A 26004-nucleotide genomic window follows, 5' to 3' on the forward strand; every position below is an offset into this window, starting at 1 on the left:
GCAAGTCTGATCATTTCTATAATTTTTGTACCACCGGACGTACGACTCATCAGTGGCATTTATGTCTAAACAGTTATAATGCGAAATCAGGAGATAACTGTGTTTTATTTTGTTCTAACGGCATCAATAGGTGATCTGATGGTCGAAAATTAAGTTTAATTGCAACGGGTAAGCGGAGCCAGTAAACGGGTATTTGATACTATCAACTAAAAAACTGATTCCGTTGGAGCTTAAATTTCAATCTTGTTATCATCATCTGATGAAACTGACAAAAACAACATCAAATCATACATTTAAAATCTGTCATTGGTCGTTTTTTTTTCATAGCATTAATTGTTGTCAATTGTCAAACATCGTTTGTAACGTTCATTTTGATTGAATAACGTCATCAAATACCATGGCATCAATTCACAATTGATGTCATGAAAATGTACACGCAAATGACAGATTTTGAATATAGGATTAGACGTTGTTTTGTCAGTTTCATAAAAATGGAGATTACATTGAATTTTAAACTTCGACGGCACCAATTAGTGTGTGATGGTCTCAAATACCCCATCACCAGTAAGCGAAATTCAATTTCCGACATTCAAATCACCAATTGATTCCGTCGAAGCTTAAAGTAATAAACAGTTTTATCCTAAATTTTGTTTTCTGAATGCTTTTCAATATTCTAGTTCTTCCACACTGTTGATATTTGTAAACATAATAAGTTTCTTGCAACACGTGTATATGTTCTCATGGTAATTCAGAGTATAATTTTGGCATCTTTTTTTTATGTAAACCGACTAGTTATAGACAAACAGGTACAAGGTTTTGTACTTTCTTTATTTAAAACTGACGATTACACAATATCCGTAAATTATATGAATAAAATAAGATGTAAAATTGTAGATAATATACAGCAAATCACACATAATCAACCTAACCAAAATAGACAAACATTTGTAAAAAATGGAGCGGCTTATTTCTAATTTTCTCTGATTTCCCATATATCAATTTGCATCTTTGGTTTGGTATTCAAGTGATAATTTCATTTTACAACAATATGAATTGACAACAATTATATTTTAAAATATAACACATGAATATATTCCATGTAAAAATAAAAAATACTTGTTATTAATAGGATTAATTATACATTTTACCTTTTATTTAATGACAATATATTCATGTTCCGGAAGAGTTTAATAGCCTTCTCCGTTTATTATCGATATCTAAATATACTCTATCATAACTACATGCAGATAAAACAACCCAAGTTTAAAATTCTACTGTTAGTTTAACAAAAATTAATGATCCAGAAAGGTTATTCTATCTCCGGGATTTAAATAACCTTGTCATAACAACTTGCAAACAAAACAAATCAAAATGGCTCAGGCTGCTTCTAAAACTTCTAAAACGTGTGAAATTTGTGTTTCTGGACCTGGACGTAATTATTGTGAACAGTGTGACCAGTTGTTTTGTGATGGATGTAAAATATCTCATTTACGGGCGAAAATTAGCAAAAATCACTCATTTCTAAGTGGTCCAAATATAAACCCGGAAGTTAAACAATATTGTAAAGAACATGATGAAAACTTTATATATTATTGCATGGAATGTGGTACACCAGTCTGTAAGATATGTGCTATTAAAAATCACAGAAGACATGATCTGTCGGAGATCAAGGAATCAGTGGAAGGTATTAAAGCGGAGGTTAAAAACGACATCGAAACGAAGATAAGAAAGCTGCAGTCAAATGGAGCAGAGTTTGATCAAGGTACACATACATATAAAGCTGATGTTAAAGAAGTTATCCAGGCTATAAGAGAAGAAGGCAAAAGATTAAAAGAAATGATTGATCAGAAAGTTGAGGATCTTATTAATACGGTAAAGGAGAAAGACACAAGGAATGTCCAAACCTTACAGTCTGTTGGCAATGAGTTAAAAACAGCTTTGGATCAGGCAAAGGAGCAGCAGAAGTTCTACCAAGACACCAAGGGTATAAAAGATACTACGAAGTTGTTACAAAAACTAACACAAATAAAGTCACAAATCGATCAAATAGAAGTGATACAGATTCCTATCATGCCATCAGTCAAATATGACAAAAAGACAGTAGCAGAGAGTGAAATAGAGAAACTGTTTGGGGAACTAACATTTGGGTAAGTTTGTTTCCTAGTTATTGATTCTATGTAGTGCTTAGAAAACTCTTATTGTCTTTTCCTCTTTTTTCATATGATCTTTGAATATATAAGTCTCTTTTCATCTGCATAGGGTTGAATAAATATGGCGTCTTTCGCTTTGTGTTTCTATTATATAATGTATTTGTATCTCAGATAATCAAAGTGTTCCAGATTTAATAGAATACACGATAATGCAATGCCTATATATAAACTGTTATTCAAAATTGTCAGTGTCCTCTGATCATTGATTAAAGGGGCACTATCTGTCAAATTCGTGTTCATCAATTTGACTCAAATTCTCATGTTTTATTTATAACAATGAAAAACATTTTTCCAAACTATCAAAAGAATAAAATAAACAATTTACAGGCCAAGGTCTCAATTAGATTTAGCTTTGTTTCGTGTGAATTTTAGCAATGACGCCATCTAATTAAATTTCGAGTTTTCTATGACCATATAAGCGATGTAAACATAAACATGAATATAAATAGATTAAACAACTCGTGCAGTTGGATTTTTAAAGGTCTACTAAATTTTGTATTATAGATTAAACATTTATGTTTATCGTGGTTTATTTCCTAAAAAAGAATGATTTTTGGTGGATCGAATAAGTTCACATGAATACATGTTTAATGAGGTCGACTTATTCACCTGCAAGTGAATAATTCATTATCAATTTTTATTAGCTTAATTTGACAAAATTGAACCATTTTAGCTGCTAAAAGTGAATCATTATTTCACTATTTTACTTTCATTAATGATTGAACCCAAACAAATCAAACTTTAGATTTTTATGTATCTCGTTGCTAGTGCCCCTTTAAGATAACCAGCATTTCATGAGTTTTAAAACAAGATTATTTATAGGTTGACTTTATAGAATTCTAAATATATGTTTACAGTTTAAATTAGAATACAATAGGATTTAAAATCCTCCTAGAACACATTTGAATTTTAACTATCTACTAATAGAAATTGGAATACCGGTTTATTCTTTTGTAAATAAAATCCAGTACAAATCAGAATTCCAACATTTACTTATAGAAATAAGATATCCAAATGTGTTAGAGAATGATTCTGGATCGTACTAAATTTCAAGTAGGATCAAGGATAGCTACTAAAACAATCAAGACGTCGTTATAATATAATAATGTTTTTTTTATCTTATAGACAAAATGTCAAATACGTTGAATACATTTTAGTTTTTGTTTATATTATCATTACAAATGTTTTTTTTTTATCTTATAGACAAAATGTCAAATACGTTGAATACATTTTAGTTTTTGTTAATATTATCATTACAATTAGTCACAATTGACCAGCAAATCGAGTTATAGTCCAAACATGAAGTGATAATTTGATTAAAAGTTATGACATACCTGCTCTCTAAAGAGATTTCAAAACCATAAAGGACCTTTCATAAACCAATGATATAGCGAATTTTAGAAAAAAATGAAGGACTTTTAGAAAAAAAGCTTTGCTGTTAAATGAATTCATAGGAAACTGTAACTCCGATTTATTAAAGGATGTTTCAGGATCCTTTTCAATCCTATAATATTCAATCTTTTTTCACATTGAGCAAAAACAATAAGTCTCCATACTTTCTTTGGGAGACCTAACTAAGCGTTTACGGAGTGAAGTAATGAATAGATGAATAGGTCTTCGTAAAAAATCAGAGAAAATCAGTTTGGAGACTTATTGTTTTTGCTCAGCTCTTATTATTTTTTTTCTTCTTTTTCTTCTTCTTCTTCTTCTTCTTCTTCTTCTTCTTCTTCTTCTTCTTCTTCTTCTTCTTCTTCTTCTTCTAAGATGAACTTGTTCGCAGTGGTTCTCCAAAACCACTTGTCAGATTTATTTAAGATTTCATAAAATGTCTAGAGAAGCCATCAATATTTGGTTTGTGCATTGGGTCTATTTAGGGGTATTTTGGGGGCATAAAGAAGGAATGGGTTTACTATAGAACCTCTGGGATTCGATTTTTTTTTTATTTTCAAACGACTAGAACTTGAAAACTGTAAGTGATAGACACACCCAGTCTTCAGAAATGATATCAGGACAATAAAACAAATCATATGAAATATATGGTGAGTCCCTGGGGGGAGGGGGGTCACCACCAATCCCTTCAACTGTTACAATTATTTCTTGTTATGTGTTTAGGTTTCATTAAATAATTAGCCTTTCTAGTTGAAGTTTTATCTCAAGACTTTGGGATTCACACCAAGAAGTCAGCAACCAAAGAAAACTAAACGGTATTTAATAAGGGACATAAATGAAACTACATTTTTCAATTACAACGTGTCAGTACAAACTTTATGTGGAAGTTATTGATCGATATTAGCAATCAAAATCAATTGAATTGTGCAAATGATGATACAAGCATGAAACATAGCACGAAGCACCATTATTATAAATTTTTAAAGAAAAACCTGCTGGCCGTAAGAAAATTTAATTTTTACAAGATGGCCAACACATTTTCTAAAAAGGCTGTCTTTTCCAGATTAAAAAACTTATTTTTCTGAAAAAAACTTTTTCTTTCACCTTCTTTGAATAAAAAATATTACCAGATTTGGTTGATACCTTCTTTATATGTGACGTATATACTAGAAATTTATATTTGATATGTTCTGGGTTTGCGCATGTGTGAAAATATTATTAAATTCACACACAAACATTTGAACTATTTATTACATGCTTAGCGCTTTTGAGTTTTTGTCGACCCTGCAACTTTTGTTGCAGAGACCTCGACATAGGGATCGTGATCCAGCGGCGGCGGTGTTAGCTAATTTCTTACAAGCTTTATATTTTAGAAGGTGGAAGACCTGGATGCTTCATACTTTGTATATAGATGTCTCATGTTACGAAGTTTCCGTCAGTTACTTGTCCAATGTCATTGACCTCATTTTCATGGTTCAGTGACCACTTGAAGAAAGGTTAACATTTTATGTAATGTTGAATTCTCTCTTATTATAAGTAATAGGATAACTATATTTGGTATGTGAGTACCTTGCAAGGCCTTTATGCCCGTCAGACAGTTTTCACTTGCCCTCGACCTCATTTCATGGATCAGTGAACAAGGTTAGGTTTTGGTGGTCAAGTCCATATCTCAGATACCAACTGGCAGGTGTCATCTGACCTTGACCTCATTTTCATGGTTCAGTAGTTATAATTAATTTTTTTGTGTTTTGTTCTGTTTTTCTCATACTTATGCAATAGGTCTACTATATTTGTTGTATGGAATGATTGTAAAGTGTACATGTCTAGCGGGCAGATGTCATCTGACTTTGACCTCGTTTTCATGGCTCAGTGGTCAAAGTTAAGTTTTTGAGTTTTGGTCTTTTTATATAATATTATATGCCAAAGGTCAACTATATTTGGAGTATGGAAATATTTAATGATCTATATGTCAGTCCCGCTGGTTTTATTTGACCATGATCTCAATTTCACGGTTCATTGCACAGTGTTAAGTGTTTGTGTTTTGGTCTATTTTTCTTAAACTATAAGTAATAGGTCAACTATATTTGTTGTATGGAAGCATTGTAAGCTGTACATGTCTGCCTGACATGGTTCATCTGACCTTGACCTCATTAAATGGTTCATTGGTCTTTCTTTAGCTAACTTGGTTAATGTTAAGTTTATGTGACAGTTGTAATAAAGCTTTATACTTAGGACTATCAACATAATATCAATGATTAGTAAAGAAAACGAGACATTTCAGTATGTGCACTCTTGGTAATGATGTTATGATTTGTTTTATGACATTATTTAAGGTTATGATACACATGCGTTTAACAATTTCGCGCATGCGCAATGCGCAAACTATTCATAAATAAAGAACTAGTTACACGCACTACATGGGCACAATACTGGAAATCGTAGTTCATCTAACAGCTGAGCATTTGAATTTCTTAAACATATCTTGGTCGTCATTTATTCCTCTAAGGATCTAGGTTCTTCTGTTTGAGTATAAAGTGTTACTTCTTTGATTCAACTGTTTGATAACACCCCCTTTCAGTTGCAATGATCGATGGATAAAGGTGAAAAGGGTGTTTAACTTTCATAATATCGGGCAAATATCAATTATAGCTGCCGATAAACCCCTTGGTATTGGCTAAGCAATTTCAGTTGGAATGGACAGATTTGTACGGAGAACATAAGTTTATCTCCATGTTTGGTGGATTGTACATTAAAATGGTTTTAAAAAAAATTCTGAGTGAATAACGACTGGCATTGATTAATATAAATTGCAAAACTTGCTTCCCAATCCAGTATAAATAAATTTGTTTAAAACTAAAACCTAATAGGTATACTTGAAACATTCTGTGATTTGCCATCGACTGATCCAAATTCTGACGCATTTATCGTTGGTGGGTCAGCAATGGTTAATTTATTGCCACCACTTGTGCAAATGATATCATACTGCTTTAAATAAAATCTTTCTTCGATAAGTATTCAAGAGATACTATCATAATATTATCTATGACAAATTAGTTATATATAGGCTAGGACTAAAACAAAAGGCAAAGTACTGGCGCTAGACGGAAAGTTGTTGGTTCTGGTAGAACGCCAAGGGTTTGGAGTAGTTTTTCTGTGAAGATAACAAAACGGGATTGTTCAAGTTTCTTGCCGACAGAATTGCTGCTTTAGAGACTAATGAAAATGTTTATGCTACTCAATATGAAAATATTCTTTACAATTTCAATACGGATACTTGCACTTCTCAGCTATCTCCTTGTTACCATGAAAAAGTAGATAATGATTTTCCATAATAAGCATGCTGCTGTAAATGGTTGTAAAAAGTAATTTTAAGTTGTACTGACATAGATGTAGTAGTATTAGGAATTGCAGTCCTCGCAAGATTAGGTGTGCGCAATTTTTGGAAAGGTTTTTGAAGGAATAAAGACATTTGATGGCTTCCTGTACACTTCATATCAAATGCATTTGATCCTCGGGTAGCAGCTTAATCTTTCTTCCATGCATTTAGTGGGTGTGACACTGTGTCGGCATTTCATCGGAAAGTGATGAGTCAGCTTTCAATACATTGGAAGTATTCTCAGATGTAAATGACGCTTATGCCCGATTTTGTATGAAGACACAGATATGGACATCATAGACGTATTTGTTTGCATCATGTACGGAAACATCTCCGTTGCTGTTAAGGAGGCACGATTAAAATCGTTTGTAAGGAAGCAGCAGCCTTATGATGCTATTCTGCACACAATCATTAACACTACCTGTGGTAGGCGGAATAGCATCATAAGGCCGCTGTTTCCTTGCAAGCGATTTTAATCTTCTTCTGGAGCACACCAAAATAGAAGCATATCAAGTTGGACATGTTTTGGTTCGTCCGGAATTATTCATTCGACAGGTTCATATACCAAGTCATGAACTCAGGAGTTCGGTTAAAGAAAAAAATTAATGACAATAATATTGGAAACCAAAATAGAATTCTTTGGTGGCCGCTGATCCTCGTGTCATGATTTTTGGAAATGCGGAAGTAAGAAATTCAGCTGTGTTGGTAACTATAAAATACCGTTCTGGCCAGCCGTGTACCGGTGTGTGTGTTGGTAACTGTCAAATAATTATAAGATAAGCAACCTGTCTTTTTAAACAAACAAACTATATATGCATTTGAACTTAACAAAACCAGTGATATCTCTTGTTATGTTAATAGAAATGATAAAATTGCCATTTTCCACGTTTTGCCGCCATTTTGGGACCGGAAGTTACTATTGTTTTCTTCATTTTGGTATTGTTTTTTTCGTACTTTAGGGAGTGTTATTTAAGTTTTATCAAAATTAACATTGGATTTTACCTATTACACAGCTTTCAAAAGATTTACGAAATGTAAGTAATTGGATAATGACGCCCTTTGTAAAATGAGCGGTGGCCATCCTGAAAAATGTGTTTTTTATGGCCACCAGCTAAATTTTTTTAATTATCATTTAGTCCTCCCATATTCCAAATTTCATGCTTGTATCACGATTTGTACAATCATGTCCATATTATTATCATCAAAATCTTATCAAGTCAATCTTAAGGAAAACAGTACTTTTAACACCTAGTCTCCCATAAAACCATGCAAAACAGTCCACAAGGGGGTCTTCAGATTCGATTGAAACTTTGAGTGCTTAAACAACAAGTCTATAAAAAAATCATCTGGTTCCTATGTCTTTCAGCTTGGAACTGCTGTAATGTACCGGGAACCAGTATTCCCATGTTTGAGGCAGTAGTTTTCTATGAATCTTTTTTTTCCACGTTGCTCAAATAAAATGCTTTAATGAGGGGCAGCCTGATACGACCGCAGTTTGGTCAAATTTGGACACAATACTCAAGCTTCACACTGTCTGAATTTGGATTGAAATTGCATTTTTTAGATAATATAGTTTTCTTTCACAAAAACAATGTGGACAAAGATCATTTAATTCTATTGCGCAATACTGTGCTAATGAATTCTCAATTTGAAAAATTTTGGAAAAAAATATATGAATCCCTTAAATGAATTGTAAAAACAAATCCCCCTTTATCTTTTTGAAACCCCATTGGAGTAATAACCCCAAATCACAATCCCAGCCTCTCCTTTGTAGTACTTTCCTGAGAGATCAATAGAAATACTAACACACAAGTTATTATCCTGAAACTAGAACAATGCTTGTGTTTGGCCCTTTGTGGCCCCTAATTCCCAAACGGTTTGGACCATCATCCCCAAAATCAATTTTAACTTTCCTTTTTGGTATTTCACCTTCTAAAAAAAATTAAAGAGATTCACTTATAGGGTCTTTGCATCGGAACTAAACACATTTATTCAAAAACCAGTTGTTGGCATGGCACGGGTTATGTTCTTCTCATATATGTTATGATGGTATGATACTAAACCCCTAACGGGAAGGATTGTGCCTGATGTTAATATGATGAAATCATAATCTTTCAGTCCGTTAAATTGAAGTCTGGAGCTGGCGTGTCAGTTAACTGCTAGTAGTCTGTTGTTATTTATGTATTATTGTCATTTTGTTTATTTTCTTTGGTTACATCTTCTGACATCAGACTCGGACTTCTCTTGAACTGCATTTTAATGTGCGTATTGTTATGCGTTTACTTTTCTACATTGGCTAGAGGTATAGGGGGAGGGTTGAGATTTCACAAACATGTTTAACCCCACCGCATTTTTGCGCCTGTCCCAAGTCAGGAGCCTCTGGCCTTTGTTAGTCTTGTATTATTTTAATTTTCTTGTGTACAATTTGGAAATTAGTATGGCGTTCATTATCACTGAACTAGTATATAGTTGAAGGACGCCTCCGGGTGCAGGAATTTTTCGCTACATTGAAGACATGTTGGTGACCTTCTGCTGTTGTTTTTTCTATGGTCGGGTTGTTGTCTCTTTGGCACATTCCCCATTTCCATTCTCAATTTTATTTACCATTCACTTAAACTAAAGTTATTATCCGGAAACCAATGACGACATCATTCCATTATACGATTCCCCAATTTTGTTTGAGGCTGTATACAAAGCATACAATATAAAAGTAAGACGATGTGGTATTATAATTAGTTCTTTTCATTTTTTCAAGAAATTTTATAACTTTCTTGAGCCTTTCAAAACACAGCATTTATTTATTAAATCTTGATGGTTCCTTAGTTTATATTTGGGAAATCTAACCAACTGACTATAGAGACTTTCTATAAATTTAAAAATAATTGCAATATGAATAACACAACATATTTTCAATGTCCCCAACCTTCTAAATGTTTGAACTGGGCTTATCTTCAGCCTTGACCGGATTTCTTTAGAAAGACAGCAATGACATAAACTTTGTCAAAATTAAATAACGATTAATTATACTAGATACTTTACAATCTGAACCGATGGTCGGACAGACAGACGAGCGAACAGAATTTTTATATATCCCTGGCCGCAATGTGATGCCGAGGGGGAAAACGATAATAGATATTGGGTATATGTCAAGGATACAACATTTCATCTCAGAAGTTAACCAGCCAAAAATGTACACCCATAGGTCGCTACACGATCTGCAACAAACTGGGAAACCCGACACCATGTAGTTAGCTCTATATGGATGGCACAGACTGTGCAATAACCAAAGTTGCATTTTCATTTTTTGTACAATATTCTGTTACAGTATAATTTAAATTTGCTTTGATCTATCTCACATTTTTGACGGTCACCATGAGTGCGCAATTATAATATTAATACACACATTAAGTTCTGAAATTGCAGTATTTCAAGTTCCTGCATTAAGCCAAAATTTTACGACTTTTTTTTAGTTTAACTACAACTCGTTCATTCGTTAGAACTGTTTTAGTAATTCAAAACTAATGTCTCCCCTGTAGAAGTCACTTTTGTCAAAAAAGACCTCAATTGCAAATAAAAATATATGGTGCGTGAGTGGAAGTATGCACAGTTTCCAATGAATTAAAGAATTAAGGAATCGAGGGGTTATGATATGAGGAACAAAATATATGGTACACTGAATTGGTCTTGTCCTGATAATATTCATTAGGGTATATAGTTAATGGGTAGGTATCTGATGTATTCAAAGGCCTGATTGAAAATGTATATATGATTAAAGGAACGCATATGAACATGTTTCAAGCTATTTAACCATCAATTGTGTGTAGGGGCAGGGCAAGACCCGCATGATGAACTAGAAAGGCAATTAAGTTTAATATGGGTTACGGATGGGGTTCTGAACTTTTTTTGAAAAATAAATCTAAATAGCAACGTCATTATATGAAGGAGCAGGACATGACCCCAGGGAAAAATCATTAGCTGTACTGTAAAGGTCTTGCCCGTTCTGTATCCTATAAATTGCTTACTACCACTCCAACTTAACTGTGGTGGATAGTTGTCTAATAAGCAGTCAGTATATTTCTCTTTCATATTGACATGGCAAGAAAGAATGTTTTGTTTTAGGTTACTTAGAGAATTACTTATTTGACCTTGACCTTTTATTTTACTTTGACGGTTAAAAATCAAGGTCATTATCCATGGTAAACAACACATCATTTTTAGGTGATGACATTGTGTGTCAAGTATTAAAAAACTTCTTAAATGAAGAGAAAAATAAAGGGAACAGTAGTATACCGCTGTTCAAAACTCATAAATCCATGGACAAAAAACAAAATCGGGGTAACAAACTTAAACCGAGGGAAACGCATTAAATATAAGAGGAGAACAACGACATAACACTAAAATGTAACACACATAGACAAAATCCCACGAGAATAACAAATATAAGATATATATATATATATAACATCAAAACCAAAAACATGAATTTGGGATAGACAAGTACCGTGACACGTCTTATCGCAATGTGAATTTACACTCAAAAATAAGAGAAAACAAACGACACAACGTTATAATGTAATACACACAGAAACGAACTATAGTATAACAATGGCCATATTCCTGACTTGGTACAGGGCATTTTTAAAGGGAAAAATGGTGGGTTGAACCTGGTTTTGTGGCATGCAAAACCTCGCACTTTTATGGCCATGTGAAATATAACATCAAAATGACAACACAGGACTACAATATAAATAAATTGGAGAACACAATTGACAAAGAATCACACGAACAACAGCCAACAAAAGGCAACAAGTTCAAAATTTTAATACGCCAGAAGTCTATTATGTCCACACAAGACCTACGTGTGACGCCCAGATACAAAAGTTTGAAAGCCGAAACGAGTACAAAGTTGAACAGCATCGAGGATTGTGCTTCTGTAAAAAACGGGGAAAATCAAATATTTTAACCTTGAGGTCAAAAGTCAAGGTCAATTGGCAGTTTTCATTTTATGAGATATACTGTCTTATTATTATACACCTTCATGCCAAATATCATCAGATAGTGTCAAAAGATGAATAAGATTTTATGATTAAATACTCAGATTATTGTGAAAAATATATGAAAATAACCCATTTTTATTCCGTTGCCATGGTAATGGTGAAAGAGACCCCAGCTCAATGATGCTTGTTATAAAAATCAATTCAAATACCAGTTAAATATAACTTTATCTAGCATATTCAGAGTAACACAATTGTGATATTTTTAAAAGTTTTTTGGGGAAATTGAGGCATTTCCAGTAAATGGCGCTAAAAATCTAAAAATAGCCTAAAATAAAATTTTAAAGTTAGATTTTTTTTCTCTTGACTTACATGTGTGCAAAATTTCATTTCATTTGGTTCACATGTCATGTGGACCCACTTATACATATTTTGCATGGTTCTATCAAAGATTGGGTGTTAATGCAATTTGGGAACTACATGTAGTTTGCGTTATTTTTGGATTATCTTAACACAGCTAATGCAGTTTGTTTATATTTAGAAATACAGTGTTTTATTTGATTTTATAATAATTTACAATTTTGACGCACATTTAAGATAAGAATGAAATTGTTAATATGATCGTTGTTTTACGCAGAGAAACTGTCAAAAAAGAGTTTCTTCGCAGAGAAACTGTAAAAAAAGAAGAAAACCCGAAACCTCAGAAGTACGTCAGGTTTGTATTTATAATAGACATTTAACTAAGTTGTTTCTTTTATTTCCGTTTTTTTAATCTTCGTTCATCTTTTCTGTGGATTGGCTTTTGCTACAATAATAAAAGCAAAATACAAAGGTTTGACATTCGAAGTCATATATTTGACATTGCGTTGTAGTGTTCTTCATGTCTTTAACTATACTTTGTTCAATCGGTTTCGATTCCACTTGAACCGATGAGTATGATATTTCAGTGGTATCTAACACTACAAGGAACTCTGTGAAATCAGCAAAACGTTTTAATTAAGTTGTTTAGTTAAGAAAATAGTAAGCTTATCATTGATCAAAATTAGTGTTTTTTAAACTGCTATATATCAAACCATTTTTTTCTGAGAAAATGATTGGTTCAAGTTTTTTGAAATTTTAATTTTTGTCAAAGAGTCAAAGTAAATATTTTGTCAAAATTTTATGAAAATAAACGAGACACATTAATTTTAGTCAAGGTACCACCTTAACAATACGCATGTATAATATACTTAATAAGTTATCATATGTTAAATACTGTTCTTTCACTGAATGACATGCTATTATCATATAACAAACCCTTAGAACTAATCAGTAATTTGGCAGTACCGTAAATGGCTTGAAATTGATTCTTTTTTTTTTTGCACGTAATCATCTAATTTTAGCGACGTTGGTTTTAAAATAAACATATGTTTTACTTTTGATAGATAAGACTAATGGGTTGCACGTCATATATAGCATGATAAGTAATGTAAATATATGTAATTTGTTCAGTTTAGCTTTCCAAAATGTTATACCTTATAAAGTATTCATGATAAAAATTTGTCAAGGAAAGAAATCAATACTTTTGAAAGATTGACTTATTGTGGCGCAGAATATTGATATGAGAGTAAAATATCTGAGCAAAGTTAAAGGTGAGTATTCAAATAATAAGTTACGTTCAAATATTTATATAAGATCAAATGCTATTAATGTTAGACATCACCCTTGAGGATATCTAAATATGATATATTTTATAGAGTTACAAGAACAGCTAAACAATACATATACAGATGCTTCTACTGCAAGTAAGTGTGATGTTATTTAGTTCTCTTTCGGAAGAGTACAAAAGACTAAGTACAGGTGCACAGATCATTATGAAATCAGATATGCAAATATGAAAAACATAGATATGTAAAGCACAAAGCAAGTTTTTCCCCTTTAATAAAATTTCATTTGTGTTAAAGATGTTATAAAAAATTATTGAAACAGATATGTGTGTATCAATTTTTTAACTTTTATTGTCAATACAATACACATTGATTCAACTTTCCTGAATGATATTATCAAAACGCGCGTAAAGTATATATAGATTACAACATGGCATATTTTGTTTTAGACCCTTTATTAGTCCAAATATTATATCTTTGGTTATTTATGATAAAACTCATTTCGACTTATCATTCTTAATTAGTTATTTATCGTCAGACTCGGACTTTTACCTATTTAAAGTTATATGATATATTCTGGAATATGTATTCTACGCTAAAATTCTAATTCGTAAACTCAAACGAACATAAGATATTTATCAAATAACCACAAACTCTAACATGGGAGACGCCACTTGAAGAGACAAGCGCACATTTCATAATAAAAAGTAAAATCACAAAAGTACTGAACTCAGAGGAAAATCAATTCGGAAAGTCCATAATCACATGGAAAAATCAAATAACAAAACACATAAAAAACGAACGCATCATAATCATATGGCAAAAATATGAGTATAATATTGTTTAAAGTTCGTAAAAATACACATGTATTAGGCAGCTTGTACTGGTTTTCCAATACTAGTGGCCTACAAACCTAAAATAAATAATATAATTAATAATATTTTTTATTTGGCAAAATGCTACTGTACACTTTGACTTCAAATGCTCTTATGACTTTAAACCATCTGAGTTCACTGGTGCGTGAACTCAATATCCCAATTGAACCGACAATACTACAATTTACAAAGCACGTGTCAACTATAAGCAAACAACATTTTTACATGTTCGACTTTTGTACAACTTTGATAAATACATATAAAAGACTTTTCATGAGTAAACAAATATACCACCATGATCAAGAGGACAATAGTTAATTCAACAATGTAGAGCAGTAGAATTTTTTTTAACTTTTGGAACAAAAGCATTGTGATAATAGCAGACAGCATTAATATGTTAAGCCCTGTTTATGTTAATACCGAACCTTAAATATGTAAGACATCAAATATGCATGTCCTCATTCAGTAACTTAGTCAATGGTTGCTCTTCTACCTTAGGCATGGATTACCTTAGTTGTGTTTAGCAACACTTTTAGAAATTTTGGATTTCAATGCTGTTCAACTTCGTACTTTATTTGGCATGTTTAACCTCTTTGGATTCGAACGTCACTGATGAGTCTTTTGTAGATGAAACGCGCGTCTGGTTTATATATAAAATTTAGTCCTGGTATCTTTGATGAGTTTATTTATATTAAAATCTATTAATTTATCAATATCCTCTTTTCCCTACCTCGGGATTAAATACAGCTTATCAACTTAAATATCGATACTTGTCTGTCGCAATTTATATGTCATGCTCGTACATGTTCCCATTTAAAGGTCATTATTAGTTTGAAAAGAGGAGGTGGCGATGCCCCTGACACAAAAACGTTTAGACAGTGTTTTAAGATATACATTTTTTACGATCCCGATCACAAACGGGTTAACTGAGACGACTTGTTTTCGTCTCAATTTTCCGCATAAGTGCCATGCTATCGCAGTTTTAGATCTTTGAATAAGAGAATAGATGTCTCAAAAGCAATTTGAACTAAAGTGACATACTTTACTTGGTATAAATGGAGGTTAATACATGTATATCAGGAGAAGCATAACCATGTCAACTCTCCAAACTGGAAGTAATGTGTTGATCTGGTTAGTCACTTCAATTTGTCTTCTTAATGAAATTCCGAGAATGGGGCTACGATCATTAAAAGACCTATGCTTGGGATCTAGATGGCTGTTGATTAATGATATCGATGTATTTCCGTCTTATCTATCTTAACCCAATGTATTCATGTTGACCTTTTCTTTTGTTCTGTCCGATTGGTTTGCTTTAAATCGGATTATGTTGAAAATAGTACATCATTATAACAGAAACATTGAACAACATGGGAATTTTGTCTCCATCATTTTAACAGAAACATTGAACAACATGGGGATTTTGTCTCCATCATTATAACAGAAACATTGAACAACATAGGGAGTTTGTCTCCATCATTATAACAGAAACATTGAACAACATGGAGATTTTGTCTCCATCATTATAACGGAAACATTGAACAACATGGGGATTTTGTCTCCATCATTATAACAGAAACATTGAACAACATTGTGATTTTGACTCCATCATTATAACGGAAACATTGAACAACATAGGGATTTTGTCTCCATCATTATAATGGAAACACTAAACAACATGGCAATTTTGTCTCCATCATTATAACAAAAACATTGAACAACATGGGGATTTTGTCTCCATCATTATAACAGAAACATTGAACAACATGGTGATTTTGTCTCCATCATTATAACAGAAACATTGAACAACATAGGGATTATGTCTCCATCATTATAACAGAAACATGGAACAACATGGGGATTTTGTCTCCATCATTATAACGGAAACAATGAACAACATGGGGAGTTTGTCTCCATCATTATAACGGAAACGTTGAACAACATGGGGATTTTGTCTCCATCATTAAAACAGAAACATTGAACAACATGGGGAGTTTGTCTCCATCATTATATTAGAAACATTGAACAAAATGGGGATTTTGTCTCCATCATTATAACAGAAACATTAACAAGATGGGGATTTTGTCTCCATCATTATAATAGAAACATTGAACAACAAGGAGATTTTGTCTGCATCATTATAACTGAAACATTGAACAACATGGGGATTTTTTCTCCATCATTATAACGGAAACATTGAACGACATGGGGATTTTGTCTCCATTATTATAACAGAAACATTGAACAACATTGGGATTATGTCTCCATCATTATAACAGAAACATTCAAAAACATAGGGATTTTGTCTCTATCATTATAACGGAAGTATTGAACAACATGGGGATTTTGTCTCAATCATTATAACAGAAACATTGAACAACATGGGGATTTTGTCTCCATCATTAAAACAGAAACATTGAACAACATGGGGATTTTGTCTCCATCATTATAACGGAAACATTGAACGACATGGAGATTTTGTCTCCATCATTATAACAGAAACATTCAAAAACATAGCGATTTTGTCTCTATCATTATAACAGAAATATTGAACAACATAGGGATTTTGTCCCCATCATTATAACATAAACATTGAACAACATCGGGATTTGTCTCCAACATTAAAACAGAAACATTGAACAACATCGGGAGTTTGTCTCCATCATTATAACAGAAACATTGAACAACATGGGGATTTTGTCTCAATCATTATAACAGAAACATTGAACAACATGGGGATTTTTTCTACATCATTATAACGGAAACATTGAACGACATGGGGATTTTGTCTCCATTATTATAACAGAAACATTGAACAACATTGGGATTATGTCTCCATCATTATAACAGAAACATTCAAAAACATAGGGATTTTGTCTCTATCATTATAACAGAAATATTGAACAACATAGGGATTTTTTCTCCATCATTATAACATAAACATTGAACAACATCGGGATTTGTCTCCAACATTAAAACAGAAACATTGAACAACATCGGGATTGTTTCTCCATTATTATAACAGAAACATTGAACAACATGGGGATTTTGTCTCAATCATTATAACAGAAACATTGAACAACATGGGGATTTTGTCTCAATCATTATAACAGAAACATTGAACAACATGGGGATTTTGTCTCCATCATTAAAACAGAAACATTGAACAACATGGGGATTTTGTCTCCATCATTATAACGGAAACATTGAACGACATGGAGATTTTGTCTCCATCATTATAACAGAAACATTCAAAAACATAGGGATTTTGTCTCTATCATTATAACAGAAATATTGAACAACATAGGGATTTTGTCTCCATCATTATAACATAAACATTGAACAACATCTGGATTTGTCTCCAACATTAAAACAGAAACATTGAACAACATCGGGAGTTTGTCTCCATCATTATAACAGAAACATTGAACAACATGGGGATTTTGTTTCAATCATTATAACAGAAACATTGAACAACATGGGGATTTTTTCTCCATCATTATAACGGAAACATTGAACGACATGGGGATTTTGTCTCCATTATTATAACAGAAACATTGAACAACATTGGGATTATGTCTCCATCATCATAACAGAAACATTCAAAAACATAGGGATTTTGTCTCTATCATTATAACAGAAATATTGAACAACATAGGGATTTTTTCTCCATTATTATAACATAAACATTGAACAACATCGGGATTTGTCTCCAACATTAAAACAGAAACATTGAACAACATCGGGAGTTTGTCTCCATCATTATAACAGAAACATTGAACAACATAGGGATTTTGTCTCCATCATTATAACGGAAACATTGAACAACATGGTGATTTTGTCTCCATCATTAAAACAGAAACGTTGAACAACATGAGGATTTTGTCTCCATCATTATAACAGAAACATTGAACAACATGGGCATTTTGTCTCCATCATTATAACAGAAATATTGACAACATTGGGATTTTGTCTCCATCATTATAACAGAAACATTGAACAACATTGGGATTATGTCTCCATCATTATAACAGAAACATTCAAAAACATAGGGATTTTGTCTCTATCATTATAACAGAAATATTAAACAACATAGGGATTTTGTTTCCATCATTATAACAGAAACATTGAACAACATGGGGATTTGTCTCCAACATTATAACAGAAACATTGAACAACATCGGGAGTTTGTCTCCATCATTATCACAGAAACATTGAACAACATAGTGATTTTGTCTCCATCATTATAACGGAAACATTGAACAACATGGGAATTTTGTCTCAATCATTAAAACAGAAACGTTGAACAACATTGGGATGTTGTCTCCATCATTAAAACAGAAACATTGAACAACATGGGGATTTTGTCTCCATCATTATAACAAAAACATTGAACAACATGGGGATTTTGTCTCCATCATTAAATCAGAAACGTTGAACAACATGGGGATTTTGTCTCCATCTTATAACAGAAACATTGAACAACATGGGGATTTTGTCTCCATCATTATAGCGAAAACATTGAACAACTAGGGGATTTTGTTTCCATCATTATAACAGAAACATTCAACAACATGGGGATTTTGTCTCCATTATTAAAACAGAAAAATTGAACAACATGGGGATTTTGTCTCCATTATTAAAACAGAAACATTGAACAACATGGGGAGTTTGTCTCCACCATTATAACGGAAACATTGAACAACATGGGGATTTTGTCTCCATCATTATAACAGAAACATTGAACAACAAGGGGATTTTGTCTCAATCATTATAACAGAAACATTGAACAACATGTGGATTTTGTTTCCATAATTTATAACAGAAACATTGAACAACATGGGGATTGTGTCTCCATCATTATAACAGAAACATTGAACAACATGGGGTTTTGTCTCAATCATTATAACATAAACGTTGAACAACATGGGGATTTTTTCTCCATCATTATAACGGAAACATTGAACCACATGGGGATTTTGTCTCCATTATTATAACAGAAACATTGAACAACATTGGGATTATGTCTCCATCATTATAACAGAAACATTCAAAAACATAGGGATTTTGTCTTAATCATTATAACAGAAATATTGAACAACATAGGGATTTTGTCTTCATCATTATAACATAAACATTGAACAACATCGGGATTTGTCTCCAACATTAAAACAGAAACATTGAACAACATCGGGAGTTTGTCTCCATCATTATAACAGAAATATTGAACAACATAGGGATTTTGTCTCCATCATTATAACGGAAACATTGAACAGCATGGTGATTTTGTCTCCATCATTAAAACAGAAACGTTGAACAACATGGGGATTTTGTCTCCATCATTATAACAGAAACATTGAACAACATGGGAATTTTGTCTCCATCATTATAACAGAAACATTGAACAACATGGGGATTATGTCTCCATCATTATAATAGAAACATTGAACAACATGGGGATTTTTTCTCCATTATTATAACGAAAACATTGAACAACATCGGGATTTTGTCTCCATCATTATAACAGAAAGATTGAACAACATGGGGATTTTTTCTCCATTATTATAACGAAAACATTGAACAACATGGGGATTTTTTCTCCATTATTAGAACGAAAACATTGAACAACATGGGGATTTTGTCTCCATCATTATAACAGAAACATTGAACAACATGGGGATTTCGTTTCCATTATTATAATAGAAACATTAAACAACATGGGGATTTCGTCTCCATCATAATAACAGAAACATTGAACAACATTGGGATTTTGTCTACATCATTATAACAGAAACATTGAACAACATGGGGATTTTCTCTTCATCATTATAACAGAAACATTGAACAACATGGGGATTTCGTCTCCATCATTATAACAGAAACATTGAACAACATGGAGATTATGTCTCCATCATTATAACAGAAACATTGAACAGCATGGGGAGTATGTCTCCATCATTATAAAAGAAACATTGAACAACATGGGGATTTTCTCTCCATCATTTGAACTATGATGAATAGCTGTTTTATTGACAAGCATAACACATCCTTTTATTTCTATATGATAGTTCACGTTGACTTTTCTTAAATTTTCTAGTCTCAATACAGTGATTTTAAACAAGTTTTGTTATTGCACATTACATTTTGGATTTTGTGCATAACAAACATCTTAAGTTTTTGGTAGACTTAAATGACATTAAAGACAGTCTCTTGATCCATTTTTCAATATAATAACATTAACGGTACCAATTTTTCTGCACCAGATGCGCATTTCGACAAATAATGTCTCTTCAGTGATGCTCGTGGCCAAAATATGTAAAATCTAAAGCTTATATAAAAGATGTAGAGCTATAATCCAAAAATTCCAAAAAAGTATAGCCATATCCGTGAAAGGAATCAGAGCTTTGCATGAGGGAGATACATTCCTTAATTTATAATATTTTTTAACATTTTGTAACAGCAAATTTAATAACACAAAAAATCCGTATTTTCATGCCAATACCGCAGTACTGGCTACTGCAAAGTATTATATGGTGCTTTCCAAATGAGCTACTAGTAACTGTTTCAATCCAAACTTTTATTTTAGTTATCTAATCTTATTATGTTTATCAATGTTTATTAATTAAGGAGAAGGATGTATTATCCGAATGCTTTGTATTTTTAAATTTATTTACCTGTAACTCGTAACGGACGACATCAAAAGTTCAACGTAGGATAAGAAACTTAATTCACATAGTTTTTTCACTGAACCCCCAACCCCCCTCTTAACTTAATGTGGGAAACATTGATTTAACAATAGGGATATATGTATATAAATCGATTTTAGATATACAAAACTTGCAGAATTTGATTTAAGTTTTTTTTTTTTTATCCTACATCGATCTTTTGATGTCGTCCCTTAAATAAACTATAAATGGTATGATCACATCGGTGGGTATAAATAGCAATAGACCATACTTTTACAAAACAAAAATGTGTGTGTCTATAATTTATAGTTTTGTGTAAGGTTCTTTGATATGTATTTTGATGTACAAACATAATTTTAACTCTAAATTGTGTACATTTCAGGACAGAAATAACTTCTGAGTAAGTACTCATATTCAAATTTATTAAGGAAAAATATACTGAAAAAGTCATATTGAATGAATACATAAATGTGATATAATTTAATAATAATACATACTTTATCTAAAGAGGGTAAAATCAGTAAGAACATTAATAATCTCCCCCGATGCCCTCTGAATAACTCAAAATTGAACAATAATATAATATATACGTTGACATACATACAACTTTTTATGCAAAAACAAATGGCGAAAAACATACAAAATCGTTTCATGAACATATTTTGTAAATGTCAGATATACAAGACAAATATCTATATTAATTTTTTAAAAGTAGACAAACTTCATCTGATAATTACATTTTTAGTTTAGAAACAAGAAATTATGATAACTTTGTTTGAACTGTTCTATCGTTTCTATGTTTTGTATTGCTACAGTGATGCTGTTTCAAAGAATTGTACCGTAATATTCAATGGTTTTTTTTTCATAAAATGTGTTCTCATACGGGGTATGAAAATACAATTATTATAAGATGATAGCAAAGAATATCTTGCATTAACATTTTCACTTGTTCACTAAAACATTATTAACACCAGTACATACTTATATATTCGAGTATCTGACATAAACACAAATGTATTCATTATATTTTATAGTTGAAATAATGTTTATAAACAAAACAGATCTTGAGTTAAAGGAGCAATATGATCGACCGATCCTCGGGGGCTGGTGCACACTCTAATATTTAATTGATAGGGGGTACCGCTTGGTTTCTGTTACCCCAACCTTTTTACATAATTTAAATTTCATTTTATTTTCATATACTGCGTAGGTTAAAATGTTACCTTTTCCCGTATTGTTTGGGTTTCGTTTGGTGTATAATGTTACAGTAGAAAACCAAAAGTGCCAAAAATTAAAAACAAATGGTTGATTAAACACAGCCATGAACACCAATAAAGATGACAGACGAAGTTGTAGGAACTTTATTGACCTTATCATATATTTCTGATAGTTTTCCCAACCTATTCACATATAATCAAGTTTGAAAAGAAAACCTTTTCCAACGGCACATCCTGTCACCTCTTATAGAAAGTGGACAGCCCAGGGACTGATCATAGGTCCAAGACATAGTTTATCATTTACTGTACCATATACTGTAGTATTACAATCAATTTTATTTCTATTTGATATATATTAGTGGCATAAACTGCAGCATATTTATTTATTGGTGTTCTTTATGTTTCAATATTTCACAATATTTGTGCAGTATTGGATTGATGTAAAGCAATTAAAAGTCTAGTAATACTAGCATCATGTGATCAACATTGTGTAATATAATTACAATAAAATACTTATAGTATGTATACGGAGTTTACCGAATAAGATTGTTTGCTATCTTAATTCGGATTGATGTTGGAATACGTAGATGTTAGATGTCACTTTTATACTAAGTATAATTATATTGTTTTTTTTCAGAAAACCACCTAATCTGTAAGTATAAGTATAAAATCATTAAATAATTAATTGTACCTGATATAAGACAACTACTTAAACATTTAGTTTATAAGTGAGACCTGTCTATTTCAACAGATATTTGTCACAGTCTGATATCTTCACCTGCTTAATGCATAATGGGAACTGTTCCCTGGTGTAAACGAGCTGTGATGCACCTAGATAAGAAAGACATTTGTTGTTTTCAATATAAGGTCTACTAGAAATATTAGTATTAAAGTCTTGTAAACAATGTTGTAAGAGGGCATGTTACAAAGTTGTTTCTAAGAAAAGTTCCCACCCACATTATAACAACCCCATGACCATGAAAGATAATCTGTTTACCGTACTGTAGAACTTAGGTAGCTATCGTGGTGGTAAGTTAACTACCTGACACATAATAACAACCCCATGACCATGAAATATAATCTGTTTACCGTACTGTAGAACTTAGGTAGCTATCGTGGTGGTAAGTTAACTACCTGACACATAATAACAACCACATGACCATGAAAGATAATCTGTTTACCGTACTGTAGAACTTAGGTAGCTATCGTGGTGGTAAGTTAACTACCTGACACATAATAACAACCACATGACCATGAAAGATAATCTGTATACCGTACTGTAGAACTTAGGTAGCTATCTTGGTGGTAAGTTAACTACCTGACACATAATAACAACCACATGACCATGAAAGATAATCTGTTTACCGTACTGTAGAACTTAGGTAGCTATCGTGGTGGTAAGTTAACTACCTGACACATAATAACAACCACATGACCATGAAAGATAATCTGTTTACCGTACTGTAGAACTTAGGTAGCTATCGTGGTGGTAAGTTAACTACCTGACACATTATAACAACCCCAGACCATGAAAGATAATCTGTTTACCGTACTGTAGAACTTAGGTAGCTATCGTGGTGGTAAGTTAACTACCTGACACATTATAACAACCACATGACCATGAAAGATAATCTGTTTACCGTACTGTAGAACTTAGGTAGCTATCTTGGTGGTAAGTTAACTACCTGACACATATTTTGGTTGAATACATGAATGAAAGCAAAGACGGAAGGCAGTATGGCAAAGACAGTGATGGGAATCGTAATATTTGGTAAATGTGAATTTTTTTAAACCGACATTCTAACAATTTCATTGGATTGAAATATCACTAAAAAGTTTACAATCTATAGGATTCAACACTGAAAGAGGAAAAATACCAGCTGTTTTTCTTTTTGATATACATATATTCTTTAGCGTTTAATTAACGAACTTGACTTATACCCGATTGTGACTGTTTTGCTGAGTGTGAATTCGCATTGCTATAAGACGTATAAGTTGTAACGGTACTATGTTGTGGTAATATTTACTATTCTAATCGGATTTTGTCAAATGTTTTATCGTTTGTAGTTGTAAATCTTATTTTTTTTTACTGTTTTCGTGTGTTATGGTAGAGATAATTAGTCATCCAGTTCATTTGGTTCAACTAAATTGATACGATATATTTGGTTTACAGTTTGCTTTAGAGAAATACCGATATAGCTTGATATCAAATTAATTATCTAATTGCTCCCACAATTTTATATTTATTAGTATTGTATTTTTTATTGTTATTAATAAGTGTTATATCAACATTACAAACCCAATCTTGAATTTTATGCTAATTCTATTCTATTTTTTTGGAAATTTTTCGAAATTTCAATGTGACGTCACTTAAATTTGTGCGTTTATCGATTTGGCTAACGCGGCTGTGAATTTTTATATGCTTGTGATAGGATATGTATCTATCAGTTGTTATTTTGTAGTCAGTCGCAGGTTTTATCATTTATATCTTTTATACATGTATAGTCATTCTATAAAAAATACTGGTTGCAAAAGTATGAATTATTCTAAATGATAAGGATGTTCTTATCTTAGGCAGAAAACCCTATATTTGGCACAATTTTTTGGAAGTTTTGGTCCTCAATGCTTTTCAACTTTGTAGTTTTCTCGTTTGGATTGTTTTACATAGTCATTTCCGGGCCTTTTATAGCGGTATGGGCTTTGCTTATTGTTAAATTCCGTACGGTGACCATTAGGTGTTTATTTCTGTGTTTTTTTCGGTCTCTTGTCTCTTTTTTTTATATAAGAGGAGAACAACGACAAAACAGAAACACTAAAATGCAACAAACACAGAAGCGAACTATAAGATAACAATGGCCATTTTTTACAAGTCAAACAAAGGTTCAAAAGTCATGCATAATACAATTTTAAACCAAGGTAAAGTTCAGTTGAAATTGCAGATGATCAAAATTTTGAGATAAAAATGTTTGAAATTGCAAAAACAATACATAATTGTGTTTTTAAATTTGTCAAAAACAATAAAAACTTTGTTCATTTCAATACCGAATGATTGACAGGGTTTTATCTACACATATTGACTTTTAAGAATGAAGCTTTTACAGTGCAAGAAAGTGCCAGAAACTAAAGAATATCCACTGTGGGTGGTTTGTCATATTGTAGTAGAAATCAATATGGTTCTATCTGAATGTTTGAATTTATGAAGCAACACATATTGATCTTCCAATGAATGTGGATATTGTTACTTTTAGCCCATATGGAAACTATAATCTATGATAGTCACTTTACTGGCAAAGAATATATCAAAAGAGGGACGAAAGATACCAAAGGGACAGTCAAACTCATAAATCTAAAACAAACTGACAACTCCATGGCTAAAAATGAAAAAGACAAACAGAAAAACAATAGTACACACGACAAAGATGCAAGATAAAAAGCCTCATATAGAGAGACTTACGATTTTAAAAAAGACGATTTGACTTTATATAGCATATTTGAACCCCAAAAAAATAATGTGTGTGAATGAACAAAATATATACTTGAACTCCTAGGTTAAAGTCACTTAATGAAATTACGTATTGATGTATTGATATGCTTGTACTGTAATTCCAAATATC

General features: G+C 32.1%; 1 protein-coding gene across 3 annotated transcripts in view; it reads left to right on the forward strand.

The window, feature by feature from the left end:
• The first annotated feature begins 1321 nt into the window (after nt 1–1321).
• Nucleotides 1322–26004, forward strand: part of LOC139486565 (E3 ubiquitin-protein ligase TRIM9-like) — a 171872-nt gene continuing 147189 nt past the window's right edge. Inside the window, exons 1-4 of one of the 3 annotated variants that reach the window (XM_071271488.1) lie at nt 1342–2147; nt 12637–12684; nt 13706–13753; nt 21556–21577. In XM_071271488.1, the coding sequence (XP_071127589.1) occupies nt 1372–2147; nt 12637–12684; nt 13706–13753; nt 21556–21577 (894 nt within the window). In that variant the 5' untranslated portion in view covers nt 1342–1371. Of the gene's footprint in view, nt 2148–12636; nt 12685–13705; nt 13758–21555; nt 21578–26004 lie in introns of all 3 variants that reach the window. The other 2 variants (XM_071271489.1, XM_071271490.1) reach the window with 2 other exon arrangements.

Source organism: Mytilus edulis, chromosome 8 (assembly GCF_963676685.1).
Source record: "Mytilus edulis chromosome 8, xbMytEdul2.2, whole genome shotgun sequence".
Lineage (NCBI taxonomy): Eukaryota > Metazoa > Mollusca > Bivalvia > Mytilida > Mytilidae > Mytilus > Mytilus edulis.